The 25,131-nt window shown below is 44.6% G+C and overlaps 1 protein-coding gene across 1 annotated transcript in view; it reads right to left on the bottom strand.

The window, feature by feature from the left end:
- VAC14 (VAC14 component of PIKFYVE complex) overlaps nt 1-25,131 on the bottom strand; it is a 144,306-nt gene that overhangs the window by 100,099 nt on the left and 19,076 nt on the right. The window contains exons 4-12 of the mRNA XM_056862668.1: nt 23,892-23,954; nt 22,005-22,112; nt 20,900-21,009; nt 20,003-20,109; nt 19,291-19,425; nt 17,361-17,513; nt 16,581-16,641; nt 13,635-13,779; nt 13,042-13,107 (exon numbers count right to left, since the gene is read on the bottom strand). Coding sequence (XP_056718646.1) covers nt 13,042-13,107; nt 13,635-13,779; nt 16,581-16,641; nt 17,361-17,513; nt 19,291-19,425; nt 20,003-20,109; nt 20,900-21,009; nt 22,005-22,112; nt 23,892-23,954 — 948 coding nt within the window. The remainder of the gene's footprint in view (nt 1-13,041; nt 13,108-13,634; nt 13,780-16,580; nt 16,642-17,360; nt 17,514-19,290; nt 19,426-20,002; nt 20,110-20,899; nt 21,010-22,004; nt 22,113-23,891; nt 23,955-25,131) is intronic.

Genomic DNA, 25,131 nt, shown 5'->3' with positions numbered 1-25,131 from the left:
AAAATGTGACTTTGTTTCTCCTCTATATGCTACAATACATAAATGAAGAGCTCATTGTTTTCAGTGTTAAAGTTTAAGTCGATACATGACAAAATCAAGACATTTCTGCTCAGGTAGCAAAGGGTGCAGCAGTTTGCAGCATTCTCTATTATTGACTACATTTGCAATTTTGCTTGTAGAAAACTAGAGCATTCCTACTTTTAAATTTCATGTGTGCGCTAAATAGTATAATTTCATATGCTACTTAAATTAAAAATGATGCCAGCCTTATACTGCCATTGGTTCATCAAGGTCAGCACTGTCTATCTTCTTAACCTAGCAGCAGCTCTCAAGGGTCTTAGGTAGAGGTCTTTTACATCACCTGCCACCTGATCCTTTTAGCTGAAGATGCTAGGGCCTGAACCTGGGACCTTCTGCATGACAAGCTATGGTCAACCACTGAGCTAAAGCCCCTTCCCCCCCAGGAATTTTACATTGTTAAAGGAGAAGAACAAGTTTGGGTTTGATAAGAAATTATGCATATTTTTATCTTCCCCCAAATCTCAGTTTTGCCCAAAGAGCAGGGGGGGGGGAATTTCCCCCGTGGCTTCAAAATGTTCCTGAAATCTTGCCTCTCTAATTATGCCTATGGCTTGGGACAGTGCACCTGGGGTTATCCTCCCCGCCAACTGTGAGGTGGATTAGACTAAGAGAGAGTGCTTCCTCAAAACCTGCCAGAGAGCATGGAAATCTGAACCCAAATTTTCAACCCAGCTGCTACCCCGACAACAGACTCTTATGCAACCTTTCCGCTAACATTTTCTCTCCCTCTGGTGCGAGCTCACTCACCCCCAGGGGGCTCCCCCCTTCTGCTAGCAATGCCCTGAGCAGGAACATCAGTAATTCCTAGCACACCAGCCCATCCGAAGCCCTGCCCCGTTTCATGGCTCCCTGCTTTTGGTGGGCAAGCCGAGCTTAGCCGTGCTTCTCTGCTTTCTTCTGCAGACATGGTGCTGGCAAAAGGCAGAGAATTCAAGGAAGTGAAGCTGGTCTCTGGCTTGTCTCCAATATTTGGGCAGCAGTGTGACACAGAGAGAAGCCGCCAGTGTGGTGCAGTGGTTGACAGCGGTGGTTTGGGGCGGTGGAGTCTGATCTGGAGAACCGGGTTTGATTCCCCACTCCTCCACGAGCGGCGGAGGCTAATCTGGTGAACTGGATGTGTTGCCCCACTCCTACACACGAAGCCAGCTGGGTGACCTTGGGCTAGTCACAGCTCTCTCAGCCCCACCTACCTCACAGGGTGTCTGTTGTGGGGAGGGGAAGGTGATTGTAAGCCGGTTTGAGTCTCCCTTAAGTGGTAGAGAAAGTCGGCATATAAAAACCAACTCTTCTTCTTCCCTTTGCAAATAAAAAACAAAAGGAGCCACTCCTTACCTCTCACTTCCTTTCAGGGACAAAGAGTACAACGAGTGAAAAAGGTTTCCTTACATTTGGGGGTATTGAGACACACATATGCCAACCTCCCCCCCCCCCATCCTTCAGCACCACCCCGTGCAAAGCTAGGCGGGGCGGGGGAAGAAGAAGAATTGGTTTTTATATGCCAACTTTCTCTGCCACTTAAGGCAGAATCAAACCTGCTTACAATCTCCTTCCCCTCCACACAACAGGCACCCTGTGAAGTAGGTGGGGCTGAGAGAGTGTGACTAGCCCAAGGTCACCCAGCTGGCTTCGTGTGTAGGAGAAAGGAAACATATCCAGTTCACCAGATTAGCCTCCGCCACTTGTGTGGAGGAGTGAGGAAATCAATCCCGGTTCTCCAGATCAGAGTCCACCGCTCCAAACCACCACTCTTAACCACTACACCACGCTGGCTCCAAATTCATATCAAATGCGGGTCGAAAGAAGTTTGTGTGGGGGAACTGTTGGAACACTGGCTCCAAAAACGATGACCACAAAGCGGGAACACTGCTGTACAAGACCACAGCCCTTCTGATGCTATGCAGTACCGGTAAGCATGAAAAGGTTATCCCAGGGCTATCACGACCTGTGCTGCCTAAAAAGGAGGCCACACAGTGCTGCTGCGGAAAGTGGGGCATTTTGGTACAAACTCTGAGACCAGCTGGGGGACCTACAGCTATGTCAGCAAACGTGAAGAGGCACTGTGGGCTCATATGCCCCCTCATGGTGACGGCCAGCCAGGACGCCTGCTGTCCCAGGCTGAAGGGCAGTTTAGGAAGCTAAGCACATCCCGGAGGGAAGGAACACGGCTATTCATCTCACAGGAAGGCTGCCCGGGCTGTGACTTGAATTCAACGGCCGGGGAATTAGCTCTTCTCTCCTTGACATGTCAGAGAGCTCCTTTAATTTATTTTTTCTCTTAATACACAGCCCAAGAGCGGAGCGGGAAGAAACTCAGGCAAGACGGTGCCCTGGCCAAGAATGCAATCCCCATCTTTTGGCAGACCCCCAAGTGAGTGTGCAGTGTGAAAAGTAAACCTGCTCCAGCCCCCCTCCAAAGAGACCCCAATCAATCATCCTGTGACAATTTAACTGCCCTCTTTTTCCAGGGGAGAAAAAGGAACGGTGACCTTTGCCCTTTGCTCTCTCAACCAGACAATTCCATAGCCACCAGGGCTGTTTTTTAAAAAGACATTTCTGCTTCGGATTGGTTCTGAGAAGATGATGCCCATGAGTGGCGACAGCGGTTTTATCTCTCCCCCACCTTTAATATCCTTGCATCTTAACATGAAATGTCTTGGAGTCCAAAAGCCAGGACCCAATGGGCACAAACAACTGGGGGATTTTCCCCCCTGCATAAGCCTCCCTGAAACTAAGAGGCCATGTGCAAGAGATCCAGCGTGCTCCTGTTCATCTCTTACTACGTAGCACAGAGACTTTCCTGGCAGATTGCACTCTCTCTCTCACCACCCCACCCCAACCTCCTGTTTCAATCATATTCTCTTTTGTTAAAAAAAAACAAAAAAACAGTAGAAGCAGCTTTGGGTGCTTTGCAGAAGCTGCAAACGAATCTTTTCCTACACAGAAAGATGGAAGCCTTTGCTCCTGTGGTGAGTCATTCTGAACTTCATCTGGCTTCCGACCCTAACTCTCCCGAGTATCCTTGCACCAGCTGCAGAATAACATGTTTGCTCATCGCAATTGTGGACAAAAGCTCATATGTTGAAGAGGCTCCTATTCGCTCGTGCACAATTATGGGTAGTGGGAGATGTTCCCTTCCTCCTTCATACCACACCTCAAATACCTTTACTCAGACCTCACCTAGAGTATTGTGTTCAGTTTTGGACACCACAATTTAAGAAGGATGTAGACAAGCTAGAACGTGTCCAGAGGAGGGCAACAAAGATGGTGAGGGGTCTGGAGACCAAGTCCTATGAGGAAAGGTTGAAGGAGCTGGGTATGTTTAGCTTGAAGAGGAGAAGACTGAGAGGTGATATGATAACCATCTTCAAGTACTTGAAGGGCTGTCACATAGAGGAGGGTGCCAAGTTGCACTAGATGACCCTGGTAGTCCCTTCCAACTCTATGATTCTATGTCCTTTTGGAAATGCAGGGCGGTGTTGTACCCTATTAATGGCACAAAGCCAGAATCAATGAGGTGAAGCTCCCAGCAGCCCAAGGTGGGTTTCAATCCTATATTCAGCCCACCTGCTCTATGGATTCCCTGCCATTCACATTTCCTAGATAGGCTATTCCTTTTTCCTCCCACCCCAAAGCGTTACACAGAAAGAAATGACCACTGCTCAAGTTTGCCCATATCATACTTGAGTTTTCTAGTTGAAGAACTTGGGTTTATTTTAGCAAAGAGTTCTAGATCCCTGAAGCAAATAAGCAACCATCCGGCTAAGGGGAAGCAATTACACTGCCAGCATTTACCCAGTGAGGAAAATTAAACTGTGGCTCCATAAAACTTAAGCCCCTGGATGCATCAGGGAAGTGCATACCACAGAAGGCGAACAAGGCAAACAGTAAAGTACTTTTATAAGAGCCGGTTTTACGCACTCAGAATGTGAAGTGTGAAGATTTTTACGCAAGACAGCTCTACAGCATTGCAGGATTACAATTCCTGTACATGTCCACAGTATACACAACATTCTTAAGGATACATAATTCTGTCCAATACGCTATCATCATACACATAATCATGCACTACTGAACAGTTAAGTGTTCTCGAGGTTATAAATATTAACTCAATACCGAAATATGCTGCTAGCCATATTATAACATGGTCACTGTCCAAATGCAATCTTTTTACTTACTGAGAAATTTATGTTTTCCTATTTTCTACTTTTATTTTTTCCTGCTTTTCAGATGGCAAAAACTAAACTGTACATGCTAAGGCAGCCTAGGGTGCCACAGTTTGCAGCTCTCACTACTTTTAGAATCTGTTGGTGGTAGTCAATGTTTTGCTTCCCCAAATTCCTGTTTTTCCCCAGAAAAAAAATTCCCCATGGGTCCAAAATTTCTGAGAATCTCATGTCTGTAAGTTTGGCATAAGACTGGCTCAACTGATTTTTGGAAGGTGGCACAGGAGGGCACCCTACTTGTGCTGCTGCTGACAGGCTCCAGGATGACTCACCTTCAAGCCAGGGCACCGTAGCACAAGCAGGTGAGTGCCTGTTCCTGTCTGCCACACTTGCTCCGGGTGGCAGCGGCACTAGTGGGGAGGGAATGTGTGCTCCCTCACCACCCCCATGCTGCCCTGAAGGCAAGAAGGCTGGGAGACAATAGGCTGGATTCCTACCCGCATCCTACCACTCCCGATCAAATTTTATGTATTAAAATATTTATACCCCACCTTTCCTTTTGGCTCAAGTTTGAAGCCTTCCTCCAATTTAAGTATCTCTTCCATTGGATGCTTCTGCCAGGGACTCTGCAGTTGTGATGCGCTTAAAGGCCCTCCTTAAATCTGCCTTTCGAGTACTGAGAGAACACTTCATAAAACTAAAGGATCAGTTAGCAGCAAAGTGTAGTGGGGTATCCACCAGAGGGAGTCTGAAACTGCCATAAAACGTCTCCCTCTGATGGTTGATTAAGAGAGCGGCAAATAATCTCAAAATTGCCATGTCTGTTTCCATCTTTTGTGCTGTTTCTGTCCAGGCCACCCCTTGAAGCTATGTATCTTTCAATAGTCAACATGCACTACCATCCTTCTCAGGGTGAAAAGCTGGGGAGAAAAAAAGGACAGCTTTTTCTTCATCATACCCAAGAATCTCCAAAGACTTTCTCCTGGATTCTCTATCAGAGGGATATTGGACCTCATCTATTCTACCCAGTGGCAAATTCGAGTCTCACACAGCCAAAAGCTTACACAGTTCTACAGAAACAGCAGTTGTATTCTGTTAGCTATTCTCCAATAACACATTGACCACAGTCCTCTGAGCCTGGCTGATTAACAACTAACCAGAGCAACTCATACTACAATCTTCATCCACCTGGGAAGGGTATGTTAGATATTCCCCAAAGAATGTAAAAGAGTGAGAACTAAGCATTACTAAGTTATACGTTTTTTACACGTTACCTGACATGTGAGGTCATTTCACCACATTTTGTCTCTAAAAATCCAGAGCGTGACCAAAATAGAGGGCTGGGCAGAACAATAGAACATCACACACAAGCTTGTGCCTTTACCAAATGGAACCTGGGCCACGTTGTCATGAATGCCTAGGCAAGGAAAGGCTCTGATCGCTAGGGATGATGCGCATGCAGCGTTACAGGAACCGGCTCTGCAGCATTTAGCCAGAGCGGAGGAGCGTCAGTTCCCCTGGCTGTGCCACCAGCACACTGCAAGAGGAATTGGCAGCGGCCAGAATATCTAGAAGGCTGAAACACCAACATCATCCAAGTGCTGGCCTCCGCTTTTCCTCGCAACTGATTTATTATTTTAATTTGGAATTGTTTTCATTTTTGTGAGCCACCTTGGGAGTGATTACAACTGAAAGGCCATCTATAAACACACAGCAAAAGAGAAAAGATTATAGAGTAGACAGGTTGCCACTGCTTGATGGGAAAGATTTGGAGAACATACAAGCTCTTGATGGAAAGCGGGACTTCCTCACCCTTCAGGTCAATAAGCTTTGTGCCCGAGAGGTAAGCTGTAGGTACTGTAGGCACCTGGGAGGGGTGACTCCTGCTTGGGGCACTCTAAGCCTGGCAAGGCTGCGTACCCACTATGGGAAGGGGGGCAAGGCAGCCTGAAAAGATCCTTGGCATTTCGCTTGGTTTTTGCCCTGCAGGTGGCCTGCAGGAGAAGCGGAAGAGAAATGGGAAGTTCTGAGTGATGCCACACTTCAAGGACAGGAGGGCAGAGGAAGCCAGAGGGACCATCAAGGCCTGAGGCAGGGTCCCTCAGGCATGGCCAGTAGAGATGGCCATTTGGGCTGGATCACTAACTGCCCACCTGAAGGGAAGATGGGGAAAGAAGAGAGTGGGGGTACACAGAACCGTCATAGAGGGTTACCAAGTGTACAAACCCACCAAGAGCAGCATGTGCTCCTTGCATGGATGCTACTGGACAGATGCAGTCTCCACCTGCTTCCCTTACAATTTATCTAGGGACACACACAGGTTCTATTTTTTGTTCCCCCTTCATTTGGTGGACACACAAGTCCAGAGCCCAAACTAAGTACCTGCTTCTCTCAGTAGGGCTGCCAGCCTCCAGGTGGGGCCTGGAGATCTCCAAGAATCACAACTGATCTTCAGACTACAGAGAACCATTCCCCTGCAGCAAATGGATGTTTCAGAGGATAGACTCTATGGCACCATACCTTGCTGAGGTCCCTCCCCAGGCTCCACTCCCATCCAGGAATTCCATCCAGGAATTTCCCAACCTGGAGTTGACAACCCTACCTCTCAGACAGAACACACAGCCAAGACTACTTGTCTGGAAGCACAGCAAGGACTTCTTCCCTGGGAGGGAGATTAGGTTGGGCTGACCCTGGCTTCTCAATCTTGCCTGCTGTCTTGATATCCCAAGAGAAGCTTCTTGTCCACTCATGGTGAAACCAGACTCTGTTGCCTTGGGGAAAAAGTACTCTCTTGCAAAAAGTGATCAGCACTTCAACCTTGCAGTCACTTCTGAGAAACAATTCTGGAAAGAATCTCTTCCTTTGCCATCTTTCACAACCCATAGCGTGCCACAGTCTATATTAATCTGATATTCTGTAACGCCAAACTCACAACCTGCCATGTAGTGAGTCAGGAATCCAAGGTCTTGGAGAGACCTTGGCTCAGCTGAACAGCATCTGTTGGCATAAGATGGTCCCAGGTTCAATCCCTGGTATCTCTAGTGGTGTAGTGGTTAAGAGCGGAGGACTCTGATCTTGAGAACTGGGTTTGATTCCCTACTCCTCCACATGAGCAGTGGAGGCTAATCTGGTGAATTGGATTTGTTTCCCCACTCCTACACATTAAGCCAGCTGGGTGACCTTGGGCTAGTCACACTCTCTCAGCCCCACCTACCTCACAGGGTATCTGTTGTGGGGAGGGGAAGGGAAGGTGACTGTAAGCAGGTTTGATTCTCCCTTAAGTGGTAGAGAAAGTCGGCACATAAAAACCAACTCTTCTTCTAGTTAAAAGGATCAAGTGGTAGATGATGTGAAAGACCTTAATCTGAGACCCTGGAGAGCAGCTGCCAGTCTGAGTGGACATTACTGACTTTGATGGACCAAGGGTCTGATTCACTATCAGGCAGTTTCATGTGTGTTCATGCAAAAGGGTTTTAAACTGAATGAGTGCAAAGGTCCTTGTTAAGGTGTGTGTGTTTGGGGGAGACACACATTAAATTTGCCTACCTCTCAAAGGAGAGCACAGCAACAATGCTAATGTGGCTCATCATACACTCCACCCTCAGCTTTGGAGTGTAAAGATCAACACAGCTAACTGCAAACCTTCCAAATGCATTTCATTTGTACACAAGAATTGCATGCGGCAACAAGGAGGAGGGAACAAGTCACAGATCACATTAATCTCACCCTTGTTTTCCTTTTTTATATGTCAAAAGTCCCAAATTTCGGCCTTGGCAAGATGAAAGCTGGGAAACTCAGGGCCACCACGGGCTGAAATCCAACCAGGCAAAAATGAAAGTCCAACTGGATAAAGACAGCCATTCATGCTTTTGTTAAGCATCATTGTACTTGAAATCTGTATCACATGGAGAAAAGCCTCTGGGGATTTACAATGAGAAAGCCCATTCCGTAGGGGAAGGCTGGTACAACAGGGCAGGCGGCCTGGGCTGTGGCAAAGCAAGGAGTCAAGGCCTTCCCTCAGGAAAGCTCTGCTGTGGGGAGATGAGTGATGAGGAGAAAAGCCTGGGTCTGGAAAAAGAGCCACCATCAAGCAGAAAATCCAAGCTTTTAACAGCACTTTAGGCTGGGCCAGAAGTCAACTGCAAAGAGTTTTATGACAACACAGTAAAATGGAAGATTTAGCTCTTAGTGCCAAAAGGCAACTTTCCCGTACCCTAACTTCACTGGGCTCTACCTGCACAAGTACAACAATTCTTGTCCTCTCCACTTATTCAGCTCACAACAACACAAATATTCATGTCTCCAGGCCATACGCTGGAGGGATTTTGGTCATGAATGGTAAAAAAAAAATCTTCATCTTGATCAATTTAGTATTCTTGAAGTTCCCAGGTTCTCAGAAAGACATTACCTCTGAATTGTAGATGTTTGAATCAGTGAGGCATGATTGAGATCACCCATGCCTTCTGCTCGCAATTATTTCTGACCACCCTGGACCGCAGTAGAAAAGCTTAGAGAAGGCTGGTGGGCTTATCCAGGATAAGGCCTCTCTGCCTTGTGTCCTCAACCATGGAAGCAGGATCAGTACCTTTCCATCTTGAGTCTGCTTGAGTTATGAGGAACTCAAGTGCAAGCTTTCCCATGTTTTAGGTAAAGGTAGTCCCCTGTGGAAGCACCGGATCATTACTGACGCATGGGGTGACGTCGCATCACGACGTTTATTAGGCAAACTATGTTTACGGGGTGGTTTGCTATTGCCTTCCCCAGTTGTCTACACTTTACCTCCAGCAAGCTGGGTACTCATTTTACTGACCTCGGAAGGTTGGAAGGCTAAGTCAACCTTGAGCCGGCTACCTGAAACTGACTTCCATCAAAATTGAACTCAGATCGTGAGCAGAGCTTTGACTGCAGTATTGCAGTTTACCACTCTGCACCACAGGGCTCCCATGTTTTAGTTAACTGTTAAATACCTGCTCATGTTGGGACTTCTCCACCTAGTGTACTATTGGTTGACTGAGCCAGCATGCAATCGTGCTTTGGATTAAATTTCACTCTCAGAGACACAAGCATGTTTGAAACAAACTTCACTCTCAGAGACACAAGCATATTCTCCACCATCTGTGATGGACATAGCATGGATGAAGATCTATTTTCTCCTTGGCAGCATTTGCTATGGAGTGTTGACGGCAGGAACCACAGTACACCTGCCCCTTACCACATCTGCCAACCTGCTACTGCTAAGTAGATGCCTTGGAATTCCATGCGGCTTATGTCCTCCCTTCTCTCAGGTTTCAGCTGTTTAGAACACAAATTCCAGGCAACACATCTTGCATAGTCCAACCTCAGCTGAGATGAATATGCTCCGTGGTCTCTTCAGTGGTAGGCAGACACGAGTAACTTGACCCAGCACATCAACAAGATGTAGGACTTTGTCAATTCCGGAATCACAACCTTGAGACTGAACTGAAATTGCAGAAGGAGCCTCTGAAGTGGATCTTAAGGGCATTCTGATTTAACTCACTAAAACTAAACAGGACACCATTGTCCCAAGTAGACAAGCTAGGCTAAGGTTATCATCATCAGTTGCAGATCGCTCAGTTATCTTGTTTCCCTGCCCTTCTGAAAGAAACCCATGACTTCTGTGGATGTCCATGAGAATTCCCAGTTGCTCAACAAACTTACAAGAGGAGAAGAAAAGTCTTCTTCCTGGTTCCTAGGAACTTGTGCCTGCAAAGGTGGTTGTCACTTTCCTGTGCCCTTGCAACTGGGATGGTTCATGGACCCGGGTATCCAGGAATGGCAGGACAACCCCTAGGAGAATTCAAAGACTTCCATCTGGAGAAGATGAGACCGAAGGGTGAGATTCTGTAGTGGAATTGGGAGTCTCAGGAATCAGCAATGAATGTTAAGAGGAATAGGTAAGCAGGACTCAATGAGGTTGACAAAGGACAAGAAATCCCTGCTGCCAATCACTGTCATTATTGAACAAGGAGTTTCTTCTTCTAGGTGAATAATTTAGTGCTTTGAAGAATCCAAAAGTCTTTCATTCTTCAAGATAGCAAAGAGTATTGGACAGCCAGCCCAATGATACCTTGGACAAGGGAACAGGTTTTATTGCTTCTTGATCCAGAGGTCCAGAACAACTGCCAGGATCCTTTAACATTTCTTTTCCTTCTGAAGCCCAGGGGATGCTATAAACGTCTCTCTTGATAGCCAAAGAACTCAAGCACATAACCTTTTGAGACCATTACCTGGAGAGCTACATATTATCCAAACCTGTTGGCTGGGAAAGTGAAGACTGGAGTGGTGTGTATCAGAACAATCCTCACCACTCCCAATAGGATTTTTGACTATCCCTTGTACAAACAGAGGAAGAACAAGTACCACCAGTTGGGATGGACTGCCGGTTTCATGTGGTGGTATGTCACTGGTCTGCTAAGGTCTTTGCAAAAACTTGTAGTTGCCATCTCAATGTACTGTTCTTGAAATGCCCAATTTCTGTTGAGTTGAGCTTCTCTTGATTACCTTGAGGATTTGCTCAGGAGCAGTTAGGTCTCTGTGGGATGGCAGCATTTGGCAGAGCAGGCAGGCAGGCAGGCAGGCAACAGCTGATCACACATGCTCGATTACCGATGCCCTGGATCATCATGAAAAGTCTCTTTTAAAAACATCCAAAGGAGGCTGTACGTGCTACTCTTAAGCCTGAAAAGTTCGGCTGCCTTCACCTTCACACCCTAGAAGTTTTTTCTTACTTTTTGTTGTCTCTCTCTCTCTCTCTCTCTGTCTGTCCGTCCATCCATCCAAAATTGGCCTTCTTAGACACAGAGACATGCACATTTCATTTCAAGCTGCCATGGTCAAACCTCCACTTCTCCCAATATACTAAGAGAGCTCACCAAGTGGATAGAGGATGAAACTAACCAGTGCTTTCTTAACCACCCAGTGCTTTCTTAGCCACCAAAATCTTTGGTCAATTTCGCTTCCATACCAGGAAATCTTTGGTCAATTTTGCCTTCCATATGATGAAATTAAGGCTTTCTTAGAAAAGAGATCCTGACCTTCAGGAAACAGACTTCTCCCTATGGAAAAAAAGGGCTGTTGGATGTAGACCGCTCATTTCTAATGGGCAAAGAATCTACTGCACAAGTTGACTTTCTTTCCTTTCAGTAGAAACTTTTAGGGAGGGAGCAGCCATGGAAAGCACCATGTGAACACATGCCCAAATTATTCCCAATCTAGGCAGCTTGCACATCAGTCTTGTTAACACTAAAGCAGCCAGCAGTAAAATACAAAGGGACATGTATAGCATCAGTACTTCATTTACTAGGAAAAGTAAATGTTTTATGTACTTAAAGTATGTGTGCAGCAACCGACAAGAAAAGGAGGTGATGATGGTGGCCAAGCAATGGGAAAGCAGTAAGAGAACTGCACAAAAAGGTGGACTGTGTGTGCGCACCGTAAACCAATGTGAACAGTTCAAACACAGTTCGTCAACCATTTGACTGGGCTGATCACAGCTTATAAACAGCCAGCAAACCAAACCATCTGGGTGACAGAGAATCTCTTTGAGCAGCATCTTCACAGAGCTGCACAGGGAGCAAGCCCTCTCCTACGTGGTGCCTCTTCTGCAAAGCAATGACCCACACTCTCTCCCCTCTGTCATCCATTTGGTGATTGCCCAGATCTCCACGACAACCCTTGTTGATGTCAGCCATTACCCTCCCTCAAATTTCAGAAGTGTCCACAGGCTCAACAACCAGGCTGGGGATTCCCAACTTATTACCAAGCCAAAGACACATAACCTGTGCCACACCTGCCCAGGATGAGCTGCCTACTTTGTTAGTCAGTCAGCTGGGAGCAACCCAGAACTCCCTGTTATTTCCTGTGTCTATATATAAAGTCATTAAGAGTCGCTTTTTATTTTTGTGTGTATGTGGATGGATAGATAGACAGACGTACCCACCTATCTGTTTATCTATCCAGCTATCCATCCATCCATCCATTCACACACCCCTTTTTTATAGACATTAAAATTCTGCATATAACACTGAATATATTTAATACATCCTGACTGCTGTTATACCAAAATACTTGGTTTCTAAATTTCTATTAATATTTTCCCATATGTACGATCATTTGTACCCAATTATTTACATTCTTAAGATCTTTGGACCTCAGTCTAGCCATAGCCATACATTAAAAGTCTTTTCATTGTCGAACCATTCTTGTTTCTCAGGGTTTGAATTCTTATAACAACAGCGGGCATAAACATATCAGGCAGCAGTAAACGCATATAATAAAAATATCTTAGTTTACCTGGAATTGTCATCACATAATTCAACAACTTTACTTCTGAGTTAAAAGAAACCAAATAACCAATACCAAACCATCTGACAACAATTGCCAGAAGTAAGATACTCTCTAGGGCACTGGTTCCCAACCAGGGGTCCACGGACCCCCAGGGGTCCGCGAGAACTAAATTACGGTCTGTGAAACAAAGTTATAAACCCATAATAAATTAATATTTTCAAATAAAAGTTCTCTATTATAAAAATATATATTCAAATATTATTCTAAGTTTAATGTTTAACTAACAGTTATGATTAAAGTTTATTTTCAAATTCTCAGAATTTTTATTTTGAACCTTGGGGTCCCTGCACCGAACAAAAAAGTCCTAGTGGTCCCTGGTCAAAAAAAGGTTGGGAACCACCGCCCTAGGGCATTCCCACCCCATATGAAAATATTTATTGGTAATAAAGCGAATATAAACAATAGCTCATTGCATGGAGTTCATACTCACCTCATCCGACTCGTCAGATAAGGTCTTTAACAGGATAGGAAACAGGCTGTCCGCATGCCGAAACATCTGAAAATGGGAGGGGGAAAGCCATGAAGAAGTAATCCAAACCATTACAGAACGAGTCTCGGTCCTGTGTTCCAAACATGAAGTTGCTGCCACAGAGTAAGAGGAGGCTGTCAGGTTAGAAGCTGTTTCAATTCCTTGCAACAGGGAAAAGCCCTTCTTTTCTTTAAGCTTCTCAACAGAGAATTTTTTTTATCTTTGATTATAGGTACATAATCATTGCACCAATATCTCTGTGTGTGTGTGCCGTCAAGTCACAGATGACTTATAGCAAGGGTTTTCAAGGCAAGAGACGTTCGGAGGTGGTTTGCCATTGTCTGCCAGAGTTCTTAGAGAACTGTGACAGGCCCAAGAGCACCCAGAAGAGTGGGGAATCAAACCCCGTTCTCCAAATTAGAGTCTGCCACTCTTAACCACTACACCATGCTGGCACCAATATCTAATATGAAACAATGAAGCCTTTCGCCTGTTACAACAGATCATGTGTCCCAGTTCCAGCGGTGTCTGGTGTGACCGAGACGATGACTTGCCTTGCGAGGTGTTTTGATGTACAAGTGGTAGAGCCACTTCAGAACCGCAATCCGGGTCATCATCCCAATAGCTGAATCATGAAGGTGACAGTCCAATACCTGGACAATTCCGTCAAGGTTGAGGGTCACTTGAATTCTCTCAGTGCTGTAGATAGAGGTTAGATAAGTAAGATCATGCAGTTGATTGGGTGTTTATATGAGGTTAGTGAAAATTTCAGACCAAGGGAGTGATTTACCTAAGTAATCTGGGGAACAGATTGTGATCCTTGGAATCCTTTACAAGCATTCTTTACAACACCTCTCCCATCTTCTGATTAGGATAAAAGAATTCAGATATCCATTTCTACTTGTGTCTGACAAAGGGAGCTTTGACTCTCGAAAACTCATACCCTGAAACTCTTGTTGGTCTCTACGGTGGTAATATACCCAAATCTAACTGATGTGATTCTTGTTGGTCCAACATGACAATCCACCAAGCACTGCGGGATGCTCAGCCGCTATTCATTCAAGTGGGCTTTTCACAGGATTTCTCCACACGAGTCTCACAGAAAAGTGTTCTGTCTTCCCTCTTTGTCCAAAATCCAGGAAGATGCATTCTTCCTTCTGCAAGTCCTACACTATCACTAAGCTGTCTTTGCAGCAACTGTTTACCGTATATGTCTAGTTTTAAAAAAAATATTCTGTACATTATTTCTTGCCCAGTGCCTCTAATAAGCATCCTTGTTTGGGCTGGCTGCTGAACCAGGCGAAAAGATATGGCCAGTAGGATATTAAATATTTATTTTAATCATTTTAAAAGCATTAATTTTATTAAAATAAAGAAGTACTCTAACCATCAAGTCTGATAATTCCACAAATTGCAAAATAAATTAACTGTTATTTTTAAGCCATGAAATTAAAATATGCAATGCATTTCAATAATGCAGTGTTAGATAAGGTTTATACTAACGTTATGCACTGAACAGGTCCTGCAAGGGCAGAAGCAAGCAGAACGCAGCTCTTTTCAACGTAATCCTGAAGAATCAAAATGTTTTATTGATTTTCCCCCCTATACCACTTTTCTCTTAATGTGACTCAGCGGAACGGTCAAATAAAGTTAGTTATCACTTGGACACTGACTGTACAAGAATCCATTCCGCAGTTTAAACCATAGAGCCATTTATCAACACTGAAAGAAACTGGCATTAGGGTAACCCCGATTCTGACGTGACATCAAGAACAAAAGAGCCCAATGGTTAATATATCCACATCTGCAAAGCCAAGAGGATGAGGAAGACGGCTCTGTTGCCTCTGTATAATCAACTCCTGCCTTGACATCCTTCCAAAAATGTCTCGGCCCTGCTCCTTATGGTGTTGCTGTTACAATCTGGAGCGTCCGTTACAGAAAGGAGAAAAGCCAAAAAGGTAAATTATGGCAGGTCGCAACAGTTGGAAAGCATGAACGCAACTGCTCCCTTGTACATTTGCCTGGCCTCTAAAGGATTAAATGTTACTGCCCAAAGGCATTGGAGCAAGAAGAGCAGAACTGGAGATGGAATTCAATACAGAAAGCTACTGCAAGGAGGGAAAGGACCAGCGAGACTCTCCTGCGCCAATATCAAAAAGGCCAGTTCAACAACCAGCACTGGCTGGAGTTACAGTGACCCTCAGTGGTTTGATGGTGATATTGCACAGAAAAAGAAAAAGGGAAATAACCCAAATTAAACCGAATTAAGAACCAAAAAGCTTAAGACAATAAAAATGTATGGGCTCAATACCTTTATGTTAAAAGTATAAAATCTAAACAGATATAGGAATATATATACACACACATATGTGTATGTATAGGCTCAATATCTATAAGTTAAAAGTATAAATCTAAACAAATATAGTAATATATATTCCTATATTTGTTTAGATTTATACTTTTATACTGAACCCATGTATTACAATATTCCTTAAAAACACATATCCTGTCCCAAACAATAGCCTCACAAACGTGCAAAAATACAAAGGACCATTATTGACCCTGACCAAACACGTTTTGGCCCAATGGCCTTCTTCAGAGGTCAAATAACATTAATATTAACCATACAGAAAAGCCCCAGACATTAAAACAGTACAGTCATAGTCTCAAATCTAGAGCAAGATGAAATGTACTAATAATAATAATGTGATGAAAGAGAGAGATATAAATCAGAGGCCTCGTGCTTAGTGCCTTGTTGCCATGGTCAGGCACACGTATCCTAGATGGTAATTCAATTCTGTGCCTTTCTCTCCTGGTCAAAGGATAAAGTGACGTCTGGAGCCAATGTTCGTGTATTAGGGAGAACTGTCACAGCAAAATTTTAGTGCTCATCTCCAGAAAATTGCTTCAAAGCTCACAAGCGGAGTAAAGGGGACCCTTTCCAAAGGTAGAGCTTCTGTATTTCCACCTGCTTATGTGGGAACCATCCAACCAGACTGTGCCAACTTGTGTTTTTTTTTTCTTTAAGGGATGCGATTCGCCCCCTCAGCACACAGCTGGAATGGGTTTTAGCCAAGTATGGAGTACCCCAAGGGCACACCATCTGCAAGTGTATACAAATTCACTGAATTTAACCCCAATATTTGGGGGAGGGGCAGAAATTTCCTATTTCAAGCAAAAACTGCTTTGAACACCACTGTGGGGCTTCACGGGAAAGGCTGATGCCTCTTCCCAGCGCTTGAGACATAACACACGGAAAGTGTCTGTTCTTATGTAGCAAAGAGTGGCATCTCTTTCTCCTCCCGCTGTTTTGAATTCCTTCTAGCACAAGTTCTTTATGGCTTAGCTCAGTTCTTCCAGTGAAATGCAAGAACCAGGAGGAACTATTTGATTCAGTGACATCGTGGGACACAAGGCCCAGCTGCGCCACAAAAAAAGGCCCTAGCTTTCCCTCAGAACAGAGGATACCAAGCATCGCCAGCAACAGCCGAGAACCTTACCTGGTCGGCATAACAACCCCGACGTTGCTGAAACTGGAATCGTTTGAGACATCCAGGCAGTCTACAGGGAGACATTTACATTAGTTTGAACACGGCTCTTGCAGGTTATTGGAAGCTGTACTGGAACGGCTTCTATTTTATGATTTTAAACGATGTTTGTCCATTTTGATCTCTCCCTCTACCACTCCCACCCATATATATGTGCATTTTGGTGGTGGTGGTGGAAAGTGCTGTCAAGTCACAGCCAACTTATGGTGACCCCCATAGGGTTTTCAAGGCAAGCGATGAGAAGAGGTGGTTTTTGCCACTGGAGTGGGAAAGCATCAGTGGGAAAGGTAGTGGGATCCAGACCCAGTTCTCACTGAGCAGGGTGGTTCCCATCACTTTGGGGGGAAATGGTGTGTCAAGTCAGCAAAAAAGCAACCAACCAGCACCTCTCTGTCCAAAGGTGTGTGTGCTTGCCCGTGCAAACAAAGGGGTCATGGTTCTTCAACCCGAGGCTGGGCCAAGAGCTAAGCGAGACAAAGGGCGGGGGGGGGGGGGGGGGCGCAGGGCAGAGGGAGCTCAGCTGAAGGGACTCAGTAATAAATAAATGTACCTTTGAGAGGTCTTGCCTGCCCCCCACCACAAATGTTTTCACACCCACACCCCTATTCTACCATAGTATGTCAATTACATATTTGAACAGACATCCTAGTATTGCAAACGGCTAGTTTACCTGCCAACCACAGTTCACAATTGCCAGTTTTTAGTCATTTATGTTTGGTAAATAGGACTCACCCCCTGATGCCATCTCCTGCTTGGAGAGAGGTTGGTCATGCTCAGCCTCTGCTTGGGGGGCTGCTGTGGTCTGCTTGACCTCGTTTTCGTCATCTTCAGGAGTGACCAGCTTCATCAGGCTCTGGTTACACACGTTGGCTGCCTCTTTGATGCCTGCACCCCACCAATGTAAGGAATGTACCCCGTCGCTGTTCACCACCTTAGTAGAATTACACAGAATAGAACAACCAAGTCCCAAGATGTTTCCCAGGATTTCAGTACACCTGAAGCCCCAGGTAGAACCAGTTAGAGGAACTGACTCAGAATCAAAAAGAGCAAAGGCTGACCAAAATATAAACTTTCCTTCTCTCCGTGAATTCCTCCTCACCATCCCCAGTTATCTCTCTAGTTGTTCAGAAGTATTAAATCTGACTCAGAGGAGGAATAAATTGTCCTCCCCATACAAGGCATACCTTCCTCATTGCTCCCACAACCACTGATGGAGGCTGTCACCTTCCCAGCCCCTATTTCTGCTTAGACCTGCTTTCTCCTCTCTGTGTGGAGGCTAGCCACATTTGCATGCAGTGATGGTACATTCAAGAACTTCAGAAGAAAGCTTATTGAAAAAACTGATGACACAATAAAATGTTGGGGCAGAAAATGGAGGAAGTCATAGCAGGAAGTGAAAGAAATGCAGCTAATCAAAAGGTTTTAGAGTAAAAAAAAGCACTGCAACAAGATCATATCAAAATGATGATACCATGGTAGAGCAATTAAGGGAACTGCAGAAGCTGAGATTGAAAAATGAAATCTAATTTTGCAATCAGTTAAGTAAATTATGAAACTTTGAATTTTATCTGTACTTTAGTCTTCCCCCAAGATTGATATCTGCTGAAAAAATGTATATTTGTGAGTAAAGACCAGAGAAACAGAAGGAGAGAAAGTCAGAGGTAGAATAACTGGAGACATGGGGACTGGTGAATAATAGCCATGGAAAACTCTGACGTTTGGAAAGATTTGCCCCAGTGACAAAGAACTTGGTAAGCATTCCAAATATTTTTAGGCCTCTCTCTGCCGCTATAAAGGCTAGAAAACTGGGCTTCTTTAAATGGAAGTGTCAGTTTTCAAATATGAAAACACACACCAAATTTGGCACGTGTTCAGTAACGAAGACCCATAGAACATGCACACGCAAAACCCTTGCTAAAGACAGGCATCTGTGGCAACGGGTATCCATGTCTTGAAGCATGTGGCAGAACCAACACTGAAGTGAAATGAATCTAAGCCCTGTCACCTTGAGGGAATGCAAGGGCCCTCAACAAAGAGGTTCCAAAACCATTCAACCCAGACACACAAAAGAAGTTTCCACTATTATATGGCTCTTACACCAAAATCAGTCCCTTGTTTTAACTCTTTACGGGAGGGCACTGAAGCATTGCTTGGACTTCAGGGGACAGCTGGTATATACATTCAAAGACACCCAAAAAAGAGCCTCCAACTCCATAACTTGAGCTCTGCTCTCCTTCCTTCCACTAGGCACCCAGGTACCTGTGAGAAAAGTACTGATGCTCCATCTCTTTGAACACATGAAGCTGCCCTATACTGAATCAGACCCTTGGTCCATCAAGGTCTATATTTTCTACTCAGATTGGGGTCATTGTCAAGCCTGTGATGTCTTGCATTTTTAACTTTATCTTTTAGACCTGTACTATAGTTTTGTTACCCTTGAAGCTACTATGCTCTGTACCTGTATCGCTCGCCAATGACTGTATTATTAAAGATTTGATTCTACTCAGACTAGAATGGCTCTCCAGGATCTCAGGCAGAGGTCTTTCTCATTACCTCCTACCTGACCATTTTAACTGGAGATGCTGGGGACTGAACTTGGGACCTTCTGCATGCCAAGCAGATGCTCTACCACTGAGCCACAGCCCCTTTGCTGTAAGGATACTCTTCTTCCGGTCATCGTAAGACAGGCAAGGCAGGACGGCTGTCAGGATCCCTGAGGAATACGGCAGCATCACCCGGCCAGCCAGCTGGATGAACTCTCGCATCCAGCACATGGCAGTCAGCTGGATGAGATCATCTATAGGACAGGGAAGAAGAGATGTTAGTTTGGAAGGATTTGATCTGCCATTGTTGGAGGGCTAAGAGTGCTATAAGCACGTGAAGATTTGGGGAGTACTCCTGGCATTGTTGCTAGGAGTGCTTGCTTTCATCAACAGTTCATGCATAAGGTCACCTTCCTTTCTAGGCTCAGCTAAACTGGCCACATCAATCTCCCTTTCTGCAACATCTTAACAGGATTACTATAATGTGCTCTGCATGGGGCTGTCAAAGGCAACTTGGAAGCTTCAACTAGTGCAAAATGTGGCCACCCTTTTCTCACAGGGATGGGCCACTAGGAAACTATTACACCAGTTCCCAGACCACTCTTTTGGGTGCCTATGCATTTCTTGGCTCAGTTCAAGGAGCTGGTAACAAACACACACACACACACACACACATTCAGAGCATTTCACAGCCTGGGGCTCATGTGCTTCCCTATAGTACAGAAAGAGATTAATGCTCTTCAGTAAGTGAGGTAAGACATGATGGAGGAAGAGGAAGCTCCAGCTAGGCCATATGCAGCTGGTACCTATGGCAAGGCAACATCAACTCACCAGAGGCCTGGCAGTGGATCACCAGGATGTTGGCCATTTCAGCAAACTTGACACTGGAAGGGTTCTTCTTAATCTCTTTAAGAAACTCGCCAAGGGCCACCTCACACCTGCATGTGAAAACAGAAGACCAGATGTTCAGAGAATGCCCTCCCCTGATAGAATCATGGGGGATAGGCTCATTGTTCATTAATAGAGGAAACCTTCATTTTCAGAGCCAATACACCTCTGGAACCCAGTGCTATCAGGGCCTTGGCCTCTATGTCATCTGCTGGCCCTCCAGGGCGAGTGGTTGGCCTGCCAGTGTGTGAAACAACATGTGAACTAGATAGAATGCTGCTCTGATCCAGCAGAGATCTTCTGGTGTTCGCACGGAATGCACAAGCTACTCCCTGCATCCTCAGCTCCAAGGTGCACGTAACCATCTCACCTCCAATCAGGGCCTTGTCACTGAACAGCCAAGGGACTCCCCCTGCTAGAACCAAACATCTACCCAGGAAGTTAAGGGGAGGACTGGTCCCTACCCCCACCCCACCCAGTCATTAATGCTAATCCTATAGCTGGAATATACCAAACAGCACTTAGTCAAATCCCATCAACTACACAACAGAATCATTCCCCAACCAGCCAACCCTCACCCCGCTCAACACATGCAATCCCTGCTACAACCTGCGCCCAACCAGACTACAGGTACACTGTTCCGAGGTGCTTTGGGAGCCAAGACCACACGCTCAGGCCTAGAAACTTCAGTGCATTCTGTTTAAAATTATGTGTGTCTCCCACCCTCCCCGGGAGTTCCAACTTGACCAGGACAGGGTGGAACGACATCCCCCCACCCATAGTCCCCAGAGCATGCAAAATGATAATCTGCACATTGCATATTCCAGACTCTGCACTCACATTTTACGGATCTCCTTGCTGTTATCGCCCAGGATCTGGAAGAGCCCGTCTAAAATCTCTGGCAGGTAATCCAGAAGATTAATATCAGGGACAGACTCGAGTACCAAGATCTAGCCCATGAGAAAGGAAAAGAAATTGTACTTGCAGGTTCCAAGAATTAAAATTATAGCAAACAGAGGCTGCAATACAGAAGCTGGTGCTTCACAAAATGATTATATTAGAAAGCAGAGAGGCAGCCAAGTAGTACTTTTCTGGTTCAAGGAAACTGGGCGAGCTCTGCATAGGATAGAGCTTTGAATAATTTTAACTCAGACTGATTTACTTGAAATTCATTTTTTCTTACAAAAAAATAAAAAATAACAAAAACAGATTTAGAGCAGGGATATTTAGACATATAAAGATTAGGGACATGATGGGGAATTTTTTTACTTGTTACAGGAAGAAAGCAAGGAAAAAATAAAGTGATTAGATAGTTGACTAGTAAGGCTTGCATGGGGAGAAGAGTGGATGAATCTATTAGCAGTTTTCCTGCTGTCTGATATGCAGGATAGCATATGTAAAAAAGATTGATTATAATGGTACTAAATAATATTAGGCATTTGAGGATTTATTAATTTTAAGCTAATTAACATTGTATGTTTCATGCATTTAATAAGAACAGATTAATAAAACAGAAAGCCTTCGACAACAGATTAATTGTTAAGCAAAACCTTTATTAACCCTAAACCAGGCTTTGACAAATTTTGTTTGGCTTTAGGAGCCTAATTTACCTTTCAAGCTTCATGTGTTTATATTTTAATTACCACACTTTTTCATTATTGCTACATAAAACCTAATCTCAACTCTTCACAGTTCCTTGTCATTTTTAAAGCTATAACAAAAGCATTGATTGTAGTGTATAAATAAATAGGGGGTAACTCCAGCTGTCAACCAACAAAGAGTAATTTCCATCCCTCGCCAAACTAAGCTTTGTACTTCCGCTGAGAATTGCCAAGAGGCACTAACAATAAACAACAGATGAAAATACTAGGTGCCACAAAGAAATTTTGGGGCAATGTGCTACCATGGTGCCTGGGATTTGTTCAGCCCTGCTCCAAATGCATACCCAGGAAATGATGAACTGCCGAGCATACTGGTTGTTGGAGTAGATCCTCTCACGCAGCAGGGGAATAAAACCCACCAGGTCGAACTTGTTACTTTCAGTCACAATGTCCTGCAAAGCCAGATCAACAAAACAGCATTAGGAGTCTCCCCACACACCAGCACCTCGACACAACATCAAAAGAGCACCACCAACTTCCCATCATGCACTGTCCCCAGGCCACCCCCATGAACCTCCTTCAGGGTTGTGGCACACGATGGAACAGACTGTCCCTTCGCAAACCACTGCCCAGCCTTCGCCAAATGTGGCAGTAATCTCTGGCTGATGGCCCACCGTAATTTAAGCATGCGCTTGCTCACGCAACAAGGGCTGCCTGCACTGGCTTCACGCTCCCCATCAAGTCTATGTTCTACTTCTGAGCACTTGTGTGGGAACGGCCAACATTTCACTCATCTTCTACCCCAAACAAACCCATTTGAAATCATTTTCTCTCCTCATTTGTTTTGCAATCACACACCCATACAGATTAATTCCAGTAACAATTGCGTGCTCACACTGACACGGACACACAACTTCAGCTTCAAAAAAAGAACCTCTCTGGTGTCTTACGAAGCCGCCTCTTTGTTTATACAAACGTTACTAACACCTCTAAAAGTGCAACATTAGATAAATGTAAGAGCACTTTTCCTGGCTCTTAAATTGGATATATCTTGATTCAGACTGAACAGATTTTTAGATGAGGTATTATGGATAGTGAGTAACATCTGACTATTCTAAGAATTGTTTGCTTGTAAATGCCATAAGGGGCCTCAATTAAATTAGCTATGAATCGATTCAACAGTTGCATAAAATGTGCACTGGTTGAATTTTGTTTGTTTGGTTTGGTATTTTTGATAACTAAAAGTAGATGAAAATAGATTCAAGGGTTCTCTTGTTGGCGTTAAGAAGGCGTCTGAAAAACTGCAGGTTCGTAGCATTGTCCATTCATAAAGCCAATTCAACAGCATGAGCATCTTGCAGATCTCAAGCCATTCACTGTAGAGAAGGAGATTTCCTCCTTCACACAAAGCAGCAGCCAAAGCCTCCAGAAGGAGCCCTTCACTGTTACTAACTCCCACTGGCACCGACAGAGATTTTTGTCCTCTCTCAACCTCTGTCACACGGCTGTTTTACCACTTTGCCCCAAAAGGAAGAGAACAGAGAAGACTAAGAGACAATCAGCATTGCCTTTTGAACTTTAAATTGCAATGCCATGCCGTTTGGTTTGCAGAGTCATTCTGGGAGCCTATCCCTTAGCCTTCCTGGTCTTGTGAGAAGTTGGTTCCCATTTTCACACATCCAGCTACTAAGTCCTGCAGAGCTTTGCATCACATGCCCATAAGTCATCTCTCCTTTGGTGCAGGACCTTTTATATTCCTTGCTATATAAGTATGGATTGTGGGACCCCCTTATGAAAGAATTAACCAGTTTGAGCTCAGAGCCTGCAGCCAAGTCAAGCACGTAGCCCAGAGATGAGAATGTTGCAGGGGGCAAAAAGCACATGAAAAATACTCATAAAATCCTCATAAACACACACACACAAAAAAAAACCAGAAACTGCCCACAGAATTTTAGCATTTTCCTACAACCACCAAGGCTATACTTTTGTTTTTTAGATACAAATTTAAAGTGGGGATGGCAGATCTGGCATGAGATCTCACAAGCCAGAATTTGGGGCCAGCCACATAAATAATCTCAATCTCTCACATACAAAATCTCTCTCAACCCTCTCTCTTTCACACACACACACACACACACACAGACACACAGTGGAAGGCAGGAAATCTGCAGTTGCTCTGACTGAAATGCACTCACAACACTATCAGCTATAGACTGGAAGAAGAGAGATACCTTCAGAAGCCGATCCAAGAGCTCCGAGCCACTCTTTACGTTCGGATCTGGATCTGCAGCAAGCTAGGACAGAAAACCCCCCATAAGCAAACAGAAAAATAAGATGATTTGGCTAAGCCAAATATATAAAATATTGATAATTACTACATAAGAAAGGCCCTGCTGGATCAGACCAAGGCCCATCAAGTCCAGCAGTCTGTTCACACAGTGGCCAACCAGGAGCCTCTAGGAAGCCACAAACAAGACGACTGCAGCAGCACCATCTATACCAGGTTCTACACATTTCGGCTTCAGAAGAAATAAACTGACCATAAAAGCACAATTACATTAAAAGCCTCTTTCCAGAAATAACCTGGTTTAAAAAAGAAGTCTGAATTTAACCTGAACAAGCACGTTAAATGCTCGCAACCATGACTTCTTAAAACTGAATCACTACCAATAAAGTACCACTGAAAAAGCTGTTTTTGAAATTAAAACAGAACAAATGTGTGTGTGTGTGGGGGGGGGGGAATCTGACTTCTGAGGTTAAAAATTACAAATATTAATCACCGTGGACCCTTTACTGGCCCAAGAATTAGCAAACCATCACAGATATGAGGATTGGGGATATATCATCCTGTGCCTCAGTATATCCTGTGTCTGATGCACTGGGTCCATATGGGGACAGCCAGCATGGTGTATGAGTTGAAGTGTCAGACTAGAACTGGGTAGATTTGGTTCAAAGGCCCACTCCACTACGAAGCTGAAAGCATGGCCCAAGTACCACCCTCTCAGCCTAGGTCACCTGACAGGGGTGTTGTGAATATAAAATGGAAGAGAGCTGTGCATGCTACTCTGAGCTTTCTAGAAAATAGATGAGATGAAAATCTAACAAAATACATAACCAAATAAAAAAATATGCCTGCAAAGTTACGTTCTCAAAATATGCTTGCCAGTCATACAGCATGGACTATGCTATAGCATGGATATATATGGATGTGCAGCACTGATTCTGCTTCTAAGCTGTAAGCTGTACAAATGACATACTGAGTTGTGAACCAACCTATTACAATTTATAGGGCAACCTTTAGTGTGCCAGCTTCTTCAAACTGGAAAGCATGTCACAAAATGGGGGGGGAAACCCTCACTTGATTTCAAATTTATTTACAAACGACATTTATTGGAAACTGAGAAGATGATTTAACTCAGTCCAACCTTGGCTGCCGTCACCCCTTGGCTTGTCTCCAACATCATGCTGAGC

Source organism: Euleptes europaea, chromosome 17 (assembly GCF_029931775.1).
Source record: "Euleptes europaea isolate rEulEur1 chromosome 17, rEulEur1.hap1, whole genome shotgun sequence".
Lineage (NCBI taxonomy): Eukaryota > Metazoa > Chordata > Lepidosauria > Squamata > Sphaerodactylidae > Euleptes > Euleptes europaea.
This window is presented reverse-complemented; position numbering and strand designations above follow the sequence as displayed.